Consider the following 20,980-nt stretch of genomic DNA (forward strand, 5'->3'; position numbering starts at 1 on the left):
CCCTAAAACTCTATTAATGTTATGGCTGTTGAGGAGTTAAAAAGCTTTTTACACATCACCCACAGCCAAACCTACAGTGCCTTAACTTGCTGTTTTGTACCTTTCATTATCACTATTTTGGACCTCTTATTGCAGCTGGATGAAGAGGAACATCCCAGCATATGCTAGGATACGCCATTCATGTATAAGATGTGACAGGGTATCTTTTTTCTGTAATGCCAAAGCTAAAGTCACCTTTGCAAAGTGTTTGTGGGGTACCTGACATGGGCGAAGAGAATTGTGAGATGCTGAGAATACATTCAGTCAACATAAATTCCCAACACTACTATGATAATTCCATGTGCATAATATCTCTTAAAGTGGTGTAACAACCTACACTCTTCAGAGGAGCCGAGTCTTGATGGGGCCTCTTGGTGCTCTCAAGATATATGTTAATAGTAATAATTAAGTTGTCACTCCCTTTTTAAAGATAGCAGTACTCTGGCTGTTTGTGAGGGACAACAGCCTTTCATTTCTCAGTTTAAACTGAGAAATATACAAAATATTTAAAAAAAAAGCCAAGCAATGGGCACTCTAAACCCTGACTTGTATTTGTTTCTGCTTAGGAATATCATGATGCTTTCCCCATGGCTGTTGAAGAAGAGAAAACAAAACCTGTCTTTAGGTAGACAACATGATTGCCAGAACTATCAAAAATTCAACAAAGCACAGAGGGGTAGCTGAAGCCTCATGTGCAAATGAAACTGCCAAACCAGAGAGAAAATTTAGGGTTGGGATGGGGAACAACAGGGAGACCAAATTGCAAGTGACACTATGTAGGGGCCTGAGCTAATTGAGGAAGGCTGGGCAGTCGGGGGCTACCTTCCATAACTGCTGGAACTAGGGGAGCTATTGCTCCCCTGGCTTGAAGTGAATCCCATGATAGACAAGGGTCACAGTTTGGTTCAATGGCTCTCCATCCCCACATTATACAAACTGTTCCTGAGCCCCTGCTGCCTTCTTCCTCCTAGGAATGGGGAACTGGAGAAAGATGGGGAGGGTACTTGGGGCTGTTGGTTGAAGGGGAAATGAAGAGAGATTACCCTTTGCATAAGGTGCCCACTAAGGCTATGTCTACACAGCAGCATTATTTCAGAATAAGCTATTCTGGAAGAGATTTTCTGGAATAGCGTATTTCGAAAAACACAGCTACACACAGAAGCTGTGTCTACATTTGCACTCCGCTTTTGAAAGAGGAATGCAAATGAAGGAAATTGAAAATGCAAATGAGGCACTGGCTTACATATCTGGTGCCTCATTTGCATATTCTTCTTCAAAAGAGTTTCTTTAAAAAAAAGCAGTGTAGATGGGGCTCTTTCGAAAATAAACCCTATCTTCGAAAGAACCCTTCTTCCTGAAACAAAATAGGAAAGAGGGTTCTTTTGAAGATGGGTTTTATTTTCAAAAGAGTCCCATCTACACTGCTTTTTTTCTTTCGAAAGAAGCTCCTTTAAAAGGAGAGTATACAAAATGAGGCCCCAGATATGTAAATCTGTGCCTCATTTGCATTTTCAATTTCCTTTATTTGCTTGCCTCTTACAAAAAAAAGAGGAATGCAGGTGTAGACAGCTAAAATGCACATTGAAATACCAGTCTCCTCTTTTGAAATAGAGCATCCACACACAATAGAGCCTCTTGGGGATTAGATCCCCTGGAAGCACTGTAGCTTATTTTGGAATAGCCCCTATTATTTGCCTATACAGCCCCGATTAGAGAATCTCTCCAATATATCCCAATAACTCTGTAGGAATAGGTACTGTGCCTCCTAGAATGAGGTTTACAGAATTCAAAATAAGCCGCCGGCTGGTTGGAAATGGTTTGAGAGCAGCGGTTGCATTGTGTAGGGGCTGGCAAAGTTATTTCGGAAAAGCGTGCGGCCTGCCGAAAAAAGCTTGCTGTGTAAGACTCCCTCCAGGAGCCCGGGTATCTGCCCCGCACACCCTGGGAGTCTTTTCTGTAGCCTTGTCCCGCTCCCTCCTGCTCCCCAGCGCAAACCCAGTCACGCCCCCCTGTCCCCGGCGGAGCCCGCAGCCTGCCCCTGGCTCCCGGCTGCTGCTACTCCAGCGGCCCTGGCGAGGGCTTCCCCACCCGGCGGCCGGAGGGCGGGCGGGCTAACACGCCTCAGGGCGGCGCGCTGCACCCGCCCCTGGCGGGAAGCGGGCGCAGCATGCCGGCCCCGTGGGGAGCGGGCTGCGCTCTGGCAGCCGCCGCCGCCTCGCCAGGGCTCGCTCTCTGCCCCCGCAGCGGACGGCTGAAGTCCCCGCAGCCGGCTGCGCGCAGACCCGGCGGGACTCGCCGCTTCCACCCCCACGGCCGGGCTCGCAGGGGGACCCGCGCGCAGCGCCCCGGAGAGCCGCAGGAGGGAGCTTGCGCCCGGCAGCCCGCGCCCCGCCACCCAGCCCCAGGCTCGCCTCCCTCCTGCCGCCGTCGCTGCGGCGCCTCCTCCTCCTCTTCGGCGGCGTTGCTGGGAGAAGGAGGCTGAGGCCGAGCCGGAGGTTCCGCCGAGATGCGCCGCGGCCAGCGGAGCAGGGAGAGCCCCGGCGCGCCCTGGCGCTGACCGCTGGAGGGCACCGACCCCGCCCCCTTCCCGGCCATGGCCTCCTGAGCGACCCCCAGCGCAGGCGGAGCCTGGCAGCGCGGGACGGGCGCGAGCAGCCAGCCAGGCGGCAGCGGCACCGGGCGCCTCCCGCAGGGGGCAGAGCGAGCGGCCGGCTCGGGGCAGCGGGGAGCGGCCCCCGGGCAGCCCGGAGGAGTCGGTGCCCGGCTCAGGTGCCCGGCGAGCGAGCGTCCAGGCGTCTGGCGCCCGACGGGAGAGGGGGCGAGGGGTGGCCGGCGGCGGGCGGGCGAGCGCAGCCGGGGAGGCGCTCGGCGCTCGGGCCGCCCCATCCGCGGCGCGCCGGGCATGCCGCGCTGCAGGAGCGCCGGCCAGGCTGAGCGTTCTCCGCTGCCGGCGCCGGCGGCTCCCCATGGCGGCTGCCCCAGCCGCTCGGGGCCGCTGCTGGCCGCGGCCTGACTGAATGCTGGGGCTCGGGCTGCGGGGCCGCGATCGCCCTGCGGCGGCGGCGGAGGGGCGCGCCCATGGCGCGGGGGCGCCGGGCGCGCCGGGCCCCGCTGCTGCGCCCCCGGCTGCACGGGCTGCGGCAGATGTGCTGGCGGCGGGCGGCGCTGCAGCGGCGGGCTCTCTGGGTGCTGGCCTTCTGCACCTCGCTGGGCTTGCTGCTCTCGTGGTCCTCCAGCCGGCTGCTGCACTGGCTCGCCTTCCCCTCGCACACCCAGGTGCGCACCGAGTGGAGCCGCCAGCTGCCCTTCCCCGCCGTCACCTTCTGCAACAACAACCCGCTGCGCTTCCCCCGCCTCTCCAAGGGCGACCTCTACTACGCCGGCCACTGGCTGGGGCTGCTGCTGCCCAACCGCACCGCCCGCCCGCTGCTCACCGACCTGCTGCGCGGCGACCAGGCGCGCCTGCAGTGGTTCGCCAAGCTCGCCGACTTCCGCCTCTTCCTGCCGCCCCGCCACTACGAGGGCATAAGTGCCGGCTTCATGGACCGCCTGGGCCACCAGCTGGAGGACATGCTGCTCTCCTGCAAGTACCGCGGCGAACTGTGCGGGCCCCACAACTTCTCCGCGGTGAGTGGGCCCAGGGGAGCGCGGTGGCCCAGCTGGGATGCCGGGCCCGCGTCTCTTACCCCCCGCACTCCAACTACACCTCAGCGCCTTGCTGAACCCCCGCCCCCTCCCAGCCCTCCTGTCTCCAGGTCGGCTCCACTCTCCTCAGTAGTTGTTCCCTTCCTTAGGGACCAGCCCAGCGGGGCCCGGGATCGGGGCCTTTTCCGTCCCCGGGTTTCCCATGAGTCCCACGCAGCCTGCCGCTCCAGGGCTGCAAATGCCCCCAGGGTAGCAAGTGCAGGTTGTGCTGAGAAGCTGAAGCACAATAATGGTCCCAGTTTAGCTCTAACCCTCCTTGTAAAGCAGGTTAGTATTTAACTTCCCCTCCGTCCCCCAGGGCTGTGACTTAGTTCTTCTGCCCCAGCCTCAAACACAAGGCAAATCCTTGTGGGGAAATCTTGGCCACAGACGCTCTCTGACTTCAATGGGGCCAAGTGGGATCTCACCCACTGTGTATTTCTCTGTCCCCAATTCCTAAGCAAGAGAGACTGTCATTCCCTTCAGTTGTCCCTCTTTTCTGGGACAAGTCAATGTGCTAGCTTGGAACAGGTTCTCTCTTGAAAACTGAAATGGTCTGGGACATATCAGTGAAACATCCTAATCCTACTAGATTGCTTTGGAAGGTCAAGTGTGTGGTATAGTCATGTTGTTGTTGTTGTTGTTATTATTATTACTGTTATTTTGAGGAAGGGGCCATAATTCCAGCTGGGAGGCTACCACTGGATTTTACAGACGTTATTAGGGATGTACTGGCAGCCAGTTTTGTTTTATAAGGCAATTGTATATTGGTGATCAGAACTGAAACATGTAAATATTCAGCTCCTCCTTGGTTTTTGCTGCAAGTTTAACAAATGACCTGGGGCTGGAATAACCCAGGAACTAACTAGATCAGAGCAGGACGGGTGCTCTAGAACACCTGGTATACTAGGTGCTGAGAGTGACTGAACCAAACTGTAATCCCTGCATATGATGAAAAGCACTTTAAGCCAAGGGCTGCAGCAGCTTCCCCACCACACCCAGTTCCAGCACCTATAGAGCGAGGGGCTGATGGGTGTGTGTATTTTGGCAAAGAGGAAGCAGCCCAGTGAATGACATTGGTTCAGAATGCACTGGGCAGAATTGTACTGGGTGAGGAGTTGTGTGATCCTTTGAAATGTGCACCTAGGGGGTGAAATGTGCTCAGTTCCCAGTTCAGCCTGGGAGGGGTTAAGTGTCAGATGGCTTCCATGTAAGGGCAGGTGCAACTGAAATGTAAACCAGCTTGGCTTTAAGGTGGCCTATTGGACAAGTAAGATCTCAGGCACAAGGTGACAGAACAATGCAGTTCCCTCTGTTCAAGTCCTGTCAGCATTTTACACTGTTTCTAAACTTGCAGTAATCACTAACCAGTAAATTAACATGGAGAAGATCAGACTTATTAACCTTCCCCTCTTACCCTTTAGCCCTTGTTTTCTGTGTCCGTCCTATACCACAGAATCCCCGCAGAACTCCACTCCTACAGGGCTGCTTAGCGGATGGGCTGTGTGCACTCCTGTCTCTCAGCTCTGAGTTTCTCTTCTTCCCAAGACTTGGTTATAGACCTTCATGCTGAGCTACCCCAGCAGGTTGCAACTAAAAGAGCATTGCCTCCCGATAGAGCAGTCTGCCTCTTGTGAGGATTCTGCTTTAGAAACTGCCACCCCCATGCTTCCCATGCTGCCAACCCCCCCAACCCCCCAAATGCTTCCGGTGACTTTACTCCTCAGAGGGGCTAAGATATGCAGTGTACCCAGAATTTCTATAGTTCTCCAGCCCCAATAGGGAAGAAAAATCTTCCCAGGTCAGCTCTGTGTTCACATGGCCTGCTGGCAGGTGAACGGAGAAAGTGTGTTAGCAGCTGACCAGTTGTGCTAACTCGAGCTGTAGCCTGCCTCTTTGACAAGCCAGACAACCTAAGTTAAAAGCACCACTTCACCTGGCTCCATGGAGTTTGTGTGTGGACAGGAGTCCAGTAAGGGGCAACGCTCAAGTGAACCCTGCAGCAAAGAGTAAGTGTCTGGTCCATTTCTGCTTTTCTTGATCCCAATGAGCAGAACATTACTGTGCAAGTCACCCATTGGATTGTTCTGGGATTATTGTAGAAGGAACGCTACTCATAAATGGCAGCTGCCACTTGACTTTTTTCCCTGGCCTCTAAGCCAAGCTTGAGACGCATCTCTAAAATCAAACGAAATAATATCCTGTAACTTGTCGCATGAGGCCGGATGGCTTCTAAACTGTAAAAGGGGGAGACCTGTAGGTCTATTTTGCTTAGCCTAGTACCATTTAGTTATCACGTGCTACTGTATTTATGGGCAGAAGTGGTGGAGTTTCATCTTATTAATAAAGGAGCCTTTGCAAACAAGGGGAGGTATGATTTCAGACATGGACACACAAAAGCCTATTGGGCAGCATAGGGACACTGATGAATGAGGCTATGTCTGCACTGCAGGGTTTTTCAGAAATGTCTTATTTCTAAGGTTGAAATAAGTTATTTCTGAAAAGGAGTGTTCACACCAAGGCTACGTCTACACGTGCACGCTACATCGAAATAGCTTATTTCGATGTAGTGACATCGAAGTAACCTATTTCGATGAATAACATCTACACGTCCTCCAGGGCTGGCAATGTCGACGTTCAACTTCGACGTTGGGCAGCACCACATTGAAATAGGCGCTGCGAGGGAACGTCTACACGCCAAAGTAGCACACATCGAAATAAGGGTGCCAGGAACAGCTGCAGACCGGGTCACAGGGCGGACTCAACAGCAAGCCGCTCCCTTAAAGGGCCCCTCCCAGACAGAGTTGCACTAAACAACACAAGATCCACAGAGCCGACAACTAGTTGCAGACCCTGTGCATGCAGCATGGATCCCCAGCTGCCGCAGCAGCAGCCAGAAGCCCTGGGCTAAGGGCTGCTGCACACAGTGACCATAGAGCCCCGCAGGAGCTGGGGAGAGAGTGTCTCTCAACCCCTCAACTGATGGCCGCCATGGCGGACCCCGCTATTTCAATGTTGTGGGACGCGGATCGGCTACACGTGCCCTACTTTGACGTTCAACTTCAAAGTAGGGCGCTATTCCCATCCCCTCATAGGGTTAGCGACTTCGACATCTCGCTGCCTAACGTCAATTTCAACTTCGAAATAGCGCCCAACACGTGTAGCCATGACGGGCGCTATTTCAAAGTTGGCACCGCTACTTTGGAGTAGCGTGCACGTGTAGACGCGGCCTACAAGAGCATTTCAGAATTATGCCTTCACTGTACAGAACCCAATTTTGAAATACGAGCAATGATGGGATGCCTCCCTGGAGGCCAATTAAGTTGTAATTACCTCTGTTTAGTACTCACTGAGTCAATTTAAAAGTTGAAGGCATCGTCGGTCAAAGTGGCTCTTTTTGGTGGAGTTACTATTTTGAGTTAAATGCCCTATTATTCCAGAATAACAGATTTTGCAGTGTGGCTGCAAGGGTTTTTTTAAACCCTGATTTTTTTTTTCCTGCAATAGAAGCACCAGTATAAACAAGCCCTGAGAAGCAACAAGCAGAGAGGAGGAAGCAAATAGGAATTCAACTGGCATTTTGAAAAGAGCAATCCTCCCTTTATAGCCTATGTATTTTTTCTCCATTTATGAGTGCAAGAGTGATTGTTGATTTTAATGAACTCTTATCAAAGTCTTAGAGCACAAGGAAAAGATTATTTGTAGGCACTGTTATCCTGAGAAACACGAAGCCTCAAGCGCTGTTTCTGCTTGATATCATGGAAGGGTTCCAGGGAGAGCAGTGTACAAATCACATGTAGGTTTCTGTTTGATGCTGCAGCCAGCCACCCAGCTACCAAAGACTGTAGCAGCTGTTTCTTACAGCTGACGAAGACTAATGAACATTCCACATACACCCCTTCTCCCCCGGTCCTTGCTTCCTGCTTAGGGTTGGCAAGACAGATCAAAACCCACCTCTTCAGAATAGGAGCACAGGAAAGAGTTGTATATCAGCATTGGGATGTATCTGCCACAGTGCAGCTGGGCAGGCCAATCAAGCTGGAGCACTGTATCCTAGGCTGACTTGATGTCTGAGGGTGAGTTATCATTAACACACAGGAAGAGAATTCGTGGCTTTGTTGTTTGAGCAGTTCTGGGGATTCCAGATTCTATTCTCAACCACCCTCTAAGCAGCTTTCATTGACTTCAGTGTAGGTGGAATAGGCAGTCAGAGCTTGTTCTCATGTTCAAAATTGCAGCTCTTTGAACTGAGTTTGTGTATCATGCAAAGCTTCTGCTTTATCTGCAGATAGAAAAAGTGATAGCATGAACAAGCTACCAAAAAGTGTTTCTGGAACTGTGCACAGATATATAAAATAAAGCAGTTAAATTAGCTGATCTGGATATATACAAGTAATTGTGGTATTGTGCAGTTCCATTACCTACTTTGGTGCTTAAAGAAAAAATGTGAATGTTCCTGTTTATGATTGGGGCTGGATTAGATGACCTCCTGATGTCCCTTCCAGCCCGAGAATTCTGTGATTCGAGAATTCTGTAAGGATTTCCCAAAATGCAAGAGAGAGGAGACATTTGAATTTATATACAGCAAATTCAAAATAGATATGGTGTTGGGTTTTTTTAAATACTGTTTTTTGTATTGCACAACTAATTTGCAGAACTCACTGCTGTGGGATGAATAAGGAAATAAGGTGGCTAGTTAAACCATAGTTACATATTTATGTGACTAGCAAATGTGTGTTTGAATGGATGTTAATAAAAGGCAAAATCTGGCATGGCTTCCCTAGTTATGTTATCAAGAATAAAAATGTCAACGGGTTACATTCTGCAAATGGTTCTGCTCAAAGCCATAAGGAGCCCAGTTCGGTTCTATGGCACTATGCTTGGGCAAATCCACTTTCAGGATCTGGTCTTAGAAGCTGTTGAGTCTCATGCCTTTAAGCCATTATTCTGGACAGCACTATATTTCTAGGGTTATGACTACACAGCAGTGTTATTTCGAAATAAGCTCTTCCAGAAGAGATTTTTTCCAGAATAGCTTATTTTGAAATAACACTGCAACACACAAAATACATTTTCAAATAGCTCTCAACTATTTTGAAATAGGGTGTCTACACAGAATGGAGCCTATTTCAAAACAGAGCCATTGGATACACTATGGCTAATTTCAAAATAGGTGCTATTCCCTGTCTACACAGCCCCCATTTCAAAATAGGCGCTATTTCTCATATAAGCTATGTCTACACGTGAAGCCTACATCAAAGTAGCTTATTTCGATGTAGCGACATCGAAATAAGCTATTTCGATGAATAACGTCTACACGTCCTCCAGGGCTGGCAACGTCGATGTTCAACTTCAACGTTGCGCGGCACCACATCGAAATAGGCGCTGCAAGGGAACGTCTACATGCCAAAGTAGCACACATCGAAATAAGGGTGCCAGGCACAGCTGCAGACAGGGTCACAGGGCGGACTCAACAGCAAGCCGCTCCCTTAAAGGGCCCCTCCCAGACACAGTTGCGCTAAACAACACAAAATACACAGAGCCGACAACTGGTTGCAGACCCTGTGCCTGCAGCATGGATCCCCAGCTGCCGCAGCAGCAGCCAGAAGCCCTGGGCTAAGGGTTGCTGCACACAGTGACCACACAGCCCCGCAGGGGCTGGAGAGAGAGCGTCTCTCAACCCCTCAGCTGATGGCCACCATGGCGGACCCCGCTATTTCGATGTTGCGGGACGCGGATCGTCTACACGTGCCCTACTTCAACGTTCAACTTCGAAGTAGGGCGCTATTCCCACCCCTCATGGGGTTAGCGGCTTCGACGTCTCGCCGCCTAACGTTGATGTTAACATCGAAATACTGCCCAAAACGTGTAGCCGTGACGGGCGCTATTTTGAAGTTAGTGCCGCTACTTCGAAGTAGCGTGCACGTGTAGACACGGCTATAATGAGGTTTACCTATTTTGAAATAAGCCAACTGCTATTTAGACATTACAGGTTAAACCTCTCTAATCCAGAACTCTCAACTGGTAAACTCCATAATCTGGAATGATTCCAGTTAGCTGGATGACCACTTATCATGGGTGAGGCCACGTTTCCCGTGGGCCCATAAAGTTTGTTTCCAGCAACCAGGCCTGGCTCTAACTGTTCTGTGCTGTTGTTTAGCTGCAATTTACCCCTAAATGTATTCTAAGAGCCTAGAAAGCAGTGCAAGCATTGGCAATGTGCTAGCCAATATTAATCTCCCAACTTCTGACAAATTCTCTTATCTTTTGAAATAGCGGTTGCGTTGTGTACATGCTAGTAAAATTATTTCAGAATAACAGCTGTTATTTCAGAATAACTTTGCTGGGTAGACACATCCTAGATCTAGGGCAATGGCACTATTCAGGATAGCACATGTCTTGGATGGTGTCCTGAGTGAGGATGTTAGAACTAAGCAGAGCACTAGTTGGAGTCATGTAGGAAGTCTCTCCATTGTAATATTATCACAAAGCTGGATTGAGGTATTATAGATAAGCTTGAAAGGGTTAGATTTTTGCTGGTAAACATCAAATTCACCACACCCACACACTCGCACAAATCGATGCAAACATATTTCCATCGACACTAATAGAAATTTGCAGACAGGCAAAGTAAAAAAAATCCTGGTTGACAATTTAATGTTTGATTTCAAGATATTTATTTTGACCTGTGATATTGAGCATTTGTGTTGCACCATTATAAAATTTTAAATTTTTGACTCTTTAACATCTCCTGTCATTAAATAATTGTGACCCCTTCATTATTTCCTGCAGTAGGACTGACAAAGCAAGTCTTTGCCCACAAAAGCTAATGCTCCAAAAATCTGTTAATCTTATCAGTTGCCGTGGGTCTTCTCATTGTTTTTGCAATGGGACTCTTTACACTGATAAAAATAGAAATAAAAAATAATAAAAAGCATAAAACTTAGAGAAAGCCTGGTGAATTGTAGATGTCTGCCTAACTTTGATACCTAAAAAGTGGGCAAAGAGAGACTTCCCCCAAAGTCAGATTGATAGAAACTTTGGGTATTTTTTTCACCTTCCGCTGGAACATGTGGATGCAGGTCACTTGCCAGGAGTATCTGGGTATGTCTCACATAATCATTTTCCTGTCCTTGACCACTGATGCAACATAGTCTCTCCTGGTCTAGTCTGCTGCGCTCTATAACACTTTGGTCTCATTTCCCTTCTTGGATTCAGTGTTCCAGTACTGGCAGTCTGTGATATACCAGAGGTCAAACTAAATGATCTGGTGACTTCTTTTTGCCTTAGTTCTATGCCCATGACTCTCTTCTGGAATAAATGATTAAACAATCAGTTTGGTTTGGTCAAGGGCAAAGCATGTCAAATCCTCCAAATTTCCTTCTTTGACAAGGTTATTGGCTCAATAGATGGGGGCAGCGAAAGATGTGATAAATCTTGATTTTTTGTTAAGGCTTTGGATACAGTCCTAGATGACATTTGTATAAACAAACTAGGGAAATGTGGTCTAGATTATTGTGAAGAGGTTGTGGTCAAAATCCGGAACTATTAAATATTCTCATTAATGACTTAAATAATGGAATGGAGATTATGCTTATAAAACAGTAGCTGACACCAAAGTGGGTGGGGTTGCAAGCACTTTGGAGACAGGATTAGAATTCAAAATGACCCTGGCAAATTGGAGAATTGGTCTGAGATCAAGAAGAAATGAATGAAAGACAAGCACAAGTAAGAGTGTTTAGGAAGGAAAAATCAAATGTACAATGTCAAAATGAGGATTAACTAGCTAGATGGTCGTTCTGCTGAAAAGGATTGGGGGTTATAGTGGATCACAAATTAAATACGAGTCAACAGTTGCACAAGAGACTAGTATCATTTTGAGGTGTATTCTGAGAAGTGTTGAATGTGAGGAAGACAGGAGGTAACTGTCCCGCTTCACTTGGCTCTGGTGAGGCCTCAGCCAGGGCACTGTGTTCAGTTCTGGGTGACGTGCTTTAGCAAAGTTGTGGATAAACTGTACAGAGCCCAGAGGAAAGCAACAGCAAAAAGAAAACCTGACCTGTGTGGAAGAGTTTTAATAATGTGGGCATTTTTAGTCTTGATAACAGTCTTCCAGCAGGTTAAGGGGCTGTTATAAAGATCAGTTGTTCTCCATGTCCACTGAAGGCAGAATAAGAAGTAAGCTGCTTAATCTACAACAAGCAAGACTGAGGTGAGATAGCAGGAAAAGCTTTCTAACTGTAAAGACAGTTAAGCTTTGAAAAGGCTTTAAAGAGAGGTTTGGAATCCCATGAAGCAAATGGACCTGCTCAGGGTCAATCTTCTGGGGTTTGGTTTCACATTTCTGGTAGGGAAGTGGGAAATCAGCCTGTCAGAGGTCAGCAGTCGACCCCTGTACCCCTCCCGTATTGCAAGGAGTAAGGGAGGTCAATGGGAGAAACTCTCCCATCAACCTTCTTCACTGAGGATGGACAGGTAAGTTGATTGCAGATACGTCGATTCTAGCAATGTAATTGCTGTAGCTAGAATTGTGTATCTGCAGTTGACTTACTTTCCTTAATGGAGGCCTAGCCCTAGATCCTTGAACTGTGTGGACTATTGTTTTTGTTTCGTCAGTTCCATGTTCTGTATCACTTGATTTATTTCCTAAAGCTCTCTGTTTGTTTAAAGGGTATTTATCATGATTGGCCTGTCCCATGTACATAGATTTTTATGAGAAACTTATTAATATACACTATGACATCCTGAGGGCTTTTTCAGCCCTATGATTCTATGAAATCTAGGGGAGCTAATTACATTGTTTCAATTTAACATCCCTCCAAATAAAAGTAATCATCTCACCTGTGATACTGACTAGAAAATCATAACGGTCAAGACACATTGTAAGGGAGAAGTATACAAATTGCATTGAGAGATGGGAGGTTTCATTCTGTTTCCTTATTTCATTTCTGTGAAACAAACCATGTCGAGAGCTGTGATTTACAGTGCTGCTTCATTCACTTTGGAGTGAATAGATATTCATGCTCTCCATTCATTTTAGAACCATCTTCATTTACTCTCTGAATAGGGACATTATGGAATAATAACTGGTAGAGACTTCTGTGCTAATTTGCTGCAGGATAGTGTATGATGTACACATGGTTCATTTGCTAGATATGCTGTAAAAACCCGCCTTGTTCTTGTAAGGCTGTAAAGTAGGTTTTTTCTGGGTATGCTACCCTGGCCAGGTACCTGGTTGTCATGCATCAAACAAGCAGGGAAACCAACACTGAGTTTGTGCTTTGTTTAGTTCGGACTGGAGACCTCTACAGTATGCTAGCATCCTGGATAAGGGTCACATTAAAGTGTCTATAAGAACCTTGTTCGTTACTAGGAATATTTAGCAAGCCTATAGCAAATTCTGTTGTGTTTTACCTTCTTGCTATGCTAGAAGCATACTGTTTTACCCAATTGCTAATCAACACTCCTCCCTTTTTATAACAAAATCGCAATTTAAAAATACATATTTTAACACTAGTTTTAAACATAACTCAGAATGTGGCTCGCTTTCATCATTAATTTTGGAAAAGAACTGCCTTTAATTACTGTGATGTGGGATGGAAGCTTTAAATATATTACTGTTTTGTACAACTAGCATTTAACAACCACAAAATGGAGCCTGATTACTATGATCTCTAGATTATTGTTAGAATAATATTGCCACAGCTACTGTGTGCTTACCAAGCTGCAATGATATTGCTTATGATTATGAATTTTTATTACAGTAATAACTGGGAATCACAATAGAAATTAGTGCAACACTGTGCTAGGTGCTGTACAAACATACCGGGAGAGAGTTCGTCCCCTGAAGAAATAAAAATCTAATTACACAAGACAGGTAAAGGAGTTAGAGAGCAGGGATTGAACAAGTAAGCAGATCTGTGTTCGGCAAATGTCATACAAATGCTGTCACAATTCAAAAGTTAATTGCATCTTTTACCCCTTGGGTCACCTCCATGTGGATAATCTGCTCAGGCCTCTGACCTTTAGCCATCACCTTTCTCTAGGCAAGGTCTCACAAATCTCTCCCTCCAGAATAGAGTTTGGCCTTTATGTTGTAGACTCCTGCAACTCACAATGTTTATTTCAGCAGATGTCTTTTTAGTCCTGTTATCTTGGGAGCAATGATGGGGAGACGCCATGGCCAGACAATCTTCACAAAGCTAACTTCTGGTTATTCAGAACAACAGCATCACTGGGAAAAACAGATCTCAATAGTAACAAAATCCTTTTACGTTGAGGAGAGGTGATCCAAATTTGACTGGTCTCTATCCTTTGACCTGCCCAGTTTGAGTGACCCTTCCAGGAGCTGTAGCTCCCAGTGGCATAGCTCTCTGGGTCCTTGAGATGCACAAGCCACCTCACAACAACAAGGAATGGACTATCGGGTGGCTACAGAATGTCTAGGGTGACAGAATATGATTAAATTGAACACGTACGATAAAGGTTGATGGAAAATCCCAAACAACGCAGTCTAATTGCTTTTTTCCCCCCATAATGCAATCTCTTTTTGTTGGAGGCCCACTCACCTGATACCCAGTGCTCCAGAATACAGTGTTGGGAACAGGCCCATACTGCCCAGGAGATGCAGCAAGGTGATCTAATAGAAGTTAGAGGTGGGGAAGGTTTGTATTGTTTTAAGGACTTGCTGTAAAAATGGGGCCCAGACTGTGACTCATTGAGGACATTTGCAAAAGTTAACGCTAACATAGCAATGAATTGAGTTTGCCAGGGCCTCAGCTACATTCATCAAGCTTACTGAGAGACTGAAACATAAGAACTTCCAAGTGAATTTCTCTGCTCTGTTAATTATGAGATTAATTATATCTTTCATCGCTGAGAGATAGAATCCTTCACCCTTAGCCTCCAGCTTGTTTAACATCATATACTTTGTGCAAGAACACGTTGTAGAGATTGTTTATGAAGACTTACTGTCTTTCTGTAACCCAGCTGTCTTTCCTTCAGGTATTGAACAGGATGCAATGAGATCCAAGAGTGATGGCAGTACCCAGCATGCTTAGTGAAAGGTTGGCTGAAATTCTGTGTGGAGTCTCGCAGAACCCTCAAAGTTCTAGGTTGCTCTGGGGCCTGGTGTGCTCTGCGCATGGCCCAAGAACTCTTCATGGGTTACTTCCATTGGGGGCAACCCAAATCCCCTGCTTCTGCTCCAGCACATACCCTGCAGCAGGGCTTGTGTGGGAGTGTAGGTCTCATGAGACCCAGTGCAGTGCACTCGCTGGCTGAATTCTCCCAGGGACCCTTGCAGGATGTTCATAAATCAGATTCAGAAAGGCCAAAAAGGGCAAAATCTCTTGGCTGTAAATGGCAGGCCAGTGTTTTTTCTAGCCTGAGGTGGGTCGTCTTTCCAGCAGGAAGAAATCTTCACAGTTGGTTTAGGAAGGCCCAATGAAAATTCCAGTGATCCAGCAAAATTTGGCACTGGGACAGCAGAGCATAGGTACTCATGGTGTTGGCTAAACCTGCCGGCAAATTACCTGTTGTATCATGGCTCTAGAGCAGCAGTGAGTAATAGGTGTCCCAATATGGTTAGCCAGGGTTAGCCCCTGGTGGGCAGCCAGATCATGTGTGCAGGTATGGCCACTTGCAGCTCCTGTTTGTCAGAGATCACCATTTCCGACTAATGGGAGCTTGTGGGGAGTGGTTTCCCTAGCTGGGAATGGTGATCTGTGGCCAACAGGAGCTACAAGCAGCCGTACCTGCAAAGCTGCAGGTAAATAAAACACTGGCAACCCTAATCCTGGCAAATTTTCTCTGGCTTATTGTCCACCCTTGCTCATGAGAGTCATGAGAGTTAAAAGCATCTGCCCTACAGTCACCAGGATGAATCCTTTGCTCTTTCTATCTAGAGGCAGATGCCTGTGTAGGTTTCTGGGTGTGAATTGACGTGAAACCTATTGACGTGCTCTTCATACCCTGTGGAGAGTACCTGGGGGGATGGGCATGAGAACCTTACTTCAGTGCTGCTCACAGGGGAGGACAGGCACAGAAGGGACAATGTGGAGCACAAGGTAAAAGCTAGCAGTGGAGGGTGGGCAGAAGGTGAGGCCACATCACCATTGCTTTGTCACAAGCCATGGCTAGCGGTGTCCTGTGATTAACTGAATGCTTGTCTGAGGCCCTGCGGTGCAAGAGCCCATTGTAAAGAACCCTGTGCTATGGAGCAGTCAGGACAAGTTTGACATGGCACAGGCCTTATTTACAGGATGTTACCTTTATCTCTGAGCTGCGTCTTGGGTACTTGGAATAAATGGCTCTGGACTGGGGGAGATGTAAAATTCGGCTGCACGGTGCTTCTTCAGCATGTAGTGCCATTCCGTTTTGCTAAGAGAGCATGTGCTGGTTGGTTGCCTGAGCATTGTACTGTTCACTCTTGGGAAATTTGGAAGGTATACCTGGATCACGGCACTCACAGATGAATGCAACCGCTGCTGGGCAGACACACAGGAGTGGTTTCATCATTGGGCACTGGGAAACCCAGAGTTCCATCAGGTCTGGCCAGTACCCTTGGAAAGACCGACCAGGAACATTATTCCAGAAACATTAAAAAATCTGTTCCAGGGTGGAACCAATTCTGTCCTGTCTTTGACTGGGACCTCCCAGCCTTATCACAGCCTGTCTTTGACTGGGACTGCCAGCCTTATCACAGATCCTCTCCCAGTTTCTGATCCATTTCTGTGCATCCTTCCATAGAGGGGGTGGTGGAAAGGAGACCTACTGTGGAGCCAGGATAGGGGAGGTAAGTGGGAGGACGTGAGTATTGTTGAATGCTTGGAGATATGGGAGTGAGCTCCTGGGCCTGAGCAGGAAGGGTGTGAGGCTGTAGCAGTGAAGAAGTTCAGGATCCTCACCAAAGGAAGGAAAGAGAGCAGTAAGTTACACACCTTGGACTTCAGAAAAGCAGGCTTTGACTCCTTCAGGAATCTGATGGGCAGAATCCCCTGGGATGCCACCATGAAGGGAAAAGGAGTCCAGGAAAACTGGCAATATTTTAAGGAAGCTCTACTGAAGGCGCAGAAAGAAACCATCCCGATGCACAGCAAGAGAAGTAAATGTGATAGGAGACCAGACTGGCTTACTGGGGAAATCTTTGGAAAACTTAGGCACAAAAAGGGAGCTTACAAAAAGTGGAAACTTGGACAGATGCCTCAGGAGGGATATAAATATATAGCTTGAGAATGTAGGGCAGTTATCAGGAAGGCGAAAGCGCAACTGGAATTGTGACTTGTGAGGAATGTGAAGAGTAACAAGAAAAGTTTCTATGGGCATGTTAGCAAGAAGAAGGTGATCAGAGAGGGCGTGGGGCCCCTACTGGATGAGGCAGGTAACCCACTGACAGATGATGTAGGGAAAGCTGAAATACTTAATGCTTTCTTTGCCTGTCTTCACGGACAAGGACAGCTCCCAGACTAATGCAATAAGTGATGCACTGTGGGATGAAGGCGGACAGCCTTTGGTGGGGCAAGAACAGGTTAGGAGCTATCTAAAAAAGCTAAACATACATAAATCCATGGGCCCGGACCTAACTCATCCAAGGGTTCTGAGGGAGTTGGCGTATGTCATTGATGAGCCCTTGGCTATTATCTTTGAAGATTGTGGAGATTGGGAGAGATCCTGGATGATTGGAAAAAGGCAATGTAGTGCCCATCTTTAACAAAGGGAAGAAGGATGATCCAGGGAACTATAGGCTGGTCAGTCTTACATCAGTCCCTGGAAAAATCATGGAGGGGCTACTTGAGGAAGTCATTTTGAGGCACTCGGAGGCGTGGAACGTGATCAGGAATAGTCAGCATGGATTCACGAAGGGCAAGTCATGCCTGACCAATCTTATTAGTTTCTACGATGAGATAACTGGCTCTGTGGACAGGGGAAAATCAATGGATGTGATTTATCTTGACTTTAGTAAAGCTTTTGATACCGTCTCCCACAATACTCTTGTCAGCAAGTTAAAGGAACGTGGATTGGATAAATGGATGGTAAGATGGATAGAAAGCTGGCTGGAAGGTCGGGCCCAGTGGGTAGTGATCAATGGCTTGATGTCGGGATGGAGGTCGGTTTCTAGTGGAGTGCCCCAAGGTTCGGTTCTGGGTCCTGTTCTGTTCAACGTATTTATTGAAGACCTGGATGAGCAGTTGGATTGCATCCTCAGCAAGTTTGCAGATGACACTAAGCTCGGGAGAGAAGTAGATATGCTGGAGGGTAGGGATAGGGTCCAGAGTGACTTAGACAAATTGGAAGACTGAGCTGCAAGAAATCTGATGAGGTTCAATAAGGACAAGTGCAGAGTCCTTCACTTGGGCTGGAAGAATCCCAAGCATTGTTACAGGCTGGGGTCCGTCTGGCTCGGTAGTAGTTCTGCAGAAAAGGACCTGGGAGTTGTAGTGGAGGAGAAGTGGGACATGAGTCAAGAGTGTGCCATTGTAGCCAAGAAGGCTAATGGCATATTAGGTTGCATCAAGAGGAGTGTTGCCAGTAGATCCAGAGAAATGATTATTCCTCTTTATTCGGCTTTGGTGAGGCTGCATCCAGAGTACTGTGTCCAGTTCTGGGCTCCCAATTATAGGAAGGATGTGGATACACTGGAGAGGGTCCAGTGGAGGGCGAACAAAATAATGAGGGGGCTGGAGCATATGACCTATGAAGAAAGGTTGAGGGAATTGGGACTGTTTAGTCTGCAGAAGATAAGACTGAGGGGGGACTTGATAACAGCCTCCAACTTACTGAAGGGTGGTTGCAAAGAGGCTGGAGAGAGGCTGTTTAGAGTGGTCACGGATGGCAGGACATGGAACAATGGTCTCAAGTTATGGTTGGGAAGGTCCCGGTTGAACATTAGGAAAAACTTTTTCACTAGGAGGGTGTTGAAGCATTGGAATGGTCTACCCAGGGAAGTAGTGGAGCCTCCATCCCTGGAGGTGTTTAAGTCTTGCCTTGACAAAGCCCTGGCGGGGCTGATCTGATGGGTTTGGTCCTGCCTAGGGCAGGGAGCTGGACTTGATGGCTTTTTGAGGTCTCTTCCAGCTCTATTGTTCTATGATTCTATGAGTGAGATTAGAGTTATGTTCCTGTCCCTTTGCACTGGATCACAGGCATTTTCCTGTCCTAAGGATTAAAGGCACACTGCAGCACTGGGCACTGATTAGGACAAGAAGTGGAAAAGGACCCTGTATGCAACTGACACCCAGGGAGGGATAATGAATTCCCTTGAACTAAGTGGGCCAAGGCACTGAGGTTAATGCCCTGGGTTGTACAAAATATGCGTCAGGTTCCCCAGAAAGGATAAATGGCCAGGATTTCTGTTTTGGGACCTGTCCAAAAGGCAGCTCCTTCAGGAGCAGAGGGCATGGTACCAGAGGGCATGGTACCAGATTAGAAGGACAAGTAACACCTAGTGATGCAAATATCATCTCTTGCACCAGCTGATCTCCTTGCTGAGTTGAATCCACTGACTTTAGCTTGTGGTCCCAAGTCTGGTTCAGGAGAAATTGTTGTGCACCTAGTTTGTATTTGAACAATCCCAGCAGACGCTGGCTCACTGTTAAAATCTGTTGCTTCCGGGGACAGCAGCTTCACACTCTGAAAGGGTTTCGTGTTCTATACTATTTTAAGCCGATCTAAATTTTGATATTTGTTTTTCTTCTCACTGGAGCCATCAGTCAGGAAAAATTGGTAATTCCTAGTCACTTGCAAAATGTGTAATCAACACAGGTTTGTATTTAGTTATATAATAGATTCCAAATAATTATTTACAGCCTTGCAGCATAATGAGTATCATTAAGAACATCATAATACTTACCTACCAACCAGGGATGTACAGAGGCTTAATTAATATTTGTAAATCACTCTGAGAACCTCAGAATAACAACAATCTGTGTAAAGTACAAAGAATAATAATTATAATTATAGGATTGCTGTGTATGAGCAAGCAATCCACACAATGAAAAATCTGGGCCTTCCACCCAAGTGGGATAAGGTAAGTGACTGGATTTCCCGCCCTCCACCCCCAGGCACTTAACACATTTTTTGAAGTTCAGGAGTAACACTCAGCTGTACGCCTGATGACAACAGTTGCACTATACTGGATGGCAAACAACAGCCTAAACTGGGTCCTATCGAATTGAGAAACTTGCAGTATCTGTTTCCAGGTGATTATTCCAGCATGTTACATCACAGCAAGCTGGGGTGTAAGTCTACAGCATGCTAGCAGGACAGGCATTGATTTGCTGCATGGACCCTGCTATCTCACATTAAAAATATCCTAGTGCCATACAACCTAAAACAGCAGTAGGTCAAAGTGCACTCCAGAACTTTCAGTGCATGGTAGTGTAGCCACTGACAGATGGACTGAAGCCTGGGATCTGGAGCTTAATGCAGGAGCCTCTGCAGTTTGAGCTAAAAAGACTCAGTCTTTCTTTCTGTGGGTGCATCTACACTAGCTGGCTACTTCGAAGTAGCCAGCACAACGTCGAAATAGTGTTGCATCTACACGCGCTGTGTGCTATTTTGACGTTGAAATCGACATTAGGCGGCGAGACATTCTGAAGATGGGAATAGTGCCCTACTTTGATGTTCAACTTCAAAGTAGGGCATGTGTAGATGATCCATGTCCCGCTACTTCGAAATAGCGGGGTCCTCCATGGCGGCAATCAGCTGAGGAGTTGAGAGACGCTCTGTCCAGCCCCTATGGGGCTCTATGGTCACCCCATGCAGCAGCCCTTAGCCCAGGGCTTCTGGCTGCTGCTGCTGCTGCTGCAGCTGGGGGGTCCATACTGTGTGCACAGGGTCTGCAACCAGTTGTTGGCTCTGTGGATCTCGTGCTGTGCAGGGCAAGTGTGTCTGGGAGGGGCCCTTTAAGGGAGCGGCTTGGGCTTTGCTGGCCCCTTATTTTGACAGGGAGCACTTGTGTGTGTGGACGCTCCGCATTTTCTTCCAGGGTGGCTCCTTTCGATTGTCTCCATCGCTACGTCGACGTTAAACATTGACGGCACCAGCCCTGGAGGACGTGTAGACGATACACGTTGAAGTAGCCTATTTCGATGTTCTTAAGTCGAAATAGGCTACTTCGATGTAGTGTGCTAGTGTAGACGTAGCCTGCAAGTGGTCTAGGTGCCACTAGGCGGGTCAGTGAAACACACCTAGGTATGTGGGTTACATACTTCCCCCAGCTGAGGAAGTGTGTCCTGAGCTTCAGCAACACAGTTGA

The 20,980-nt window shown here is 47.6% G+C and overlaps 1 protein-coding gene across 3 annotated transcripts in view; it reads left to right on the forward strand.

The window, feature by feature from the left end:
• ASIC2 (acid sensing ion channel subunit 2) overlaps nucleotides 1-20,980 on the forward strand; it is a 1,334,934-nt gene that overhangs the window by 953,733 nt on the left and 360,221 nt on the right. For 2 of the 3 annotated variants that reach the window (XM_074978893.1, XM_074978895.1), the window contains exon 1: nucleotides 2,694-3,666. The exons of the other annotated variant lie outside the window; for it this stretch is intronic. In XM_074978893.1, coding sequence (XP_074834994.1) covers nucleotides 3,118-3,666 — 549 coding nt within the window. In that variant the 5' untranslated portion in view covers nucleotides 2,694-3,117. Of the gene's footprint in view, nucleotides 1-2,693; nucleotides 3,667-20,980 lie in introns of those variants that run through there. 3 annotated transcript variants of the gene reach the window in all.

This window comes from Carettochelys insculpta, chromosome 28 (assembly GCF_033958435.1).
Source record: "Carettochelys insculpta isolate YL-2023 chromosome 28, ASM3395843v1, whole genome shotgun sequence".
NCBI lineage: Eukaryota > Metazoa > Chordata > Testudines > Carettochelyidae > Carettochelys > Carettochelys insculpta.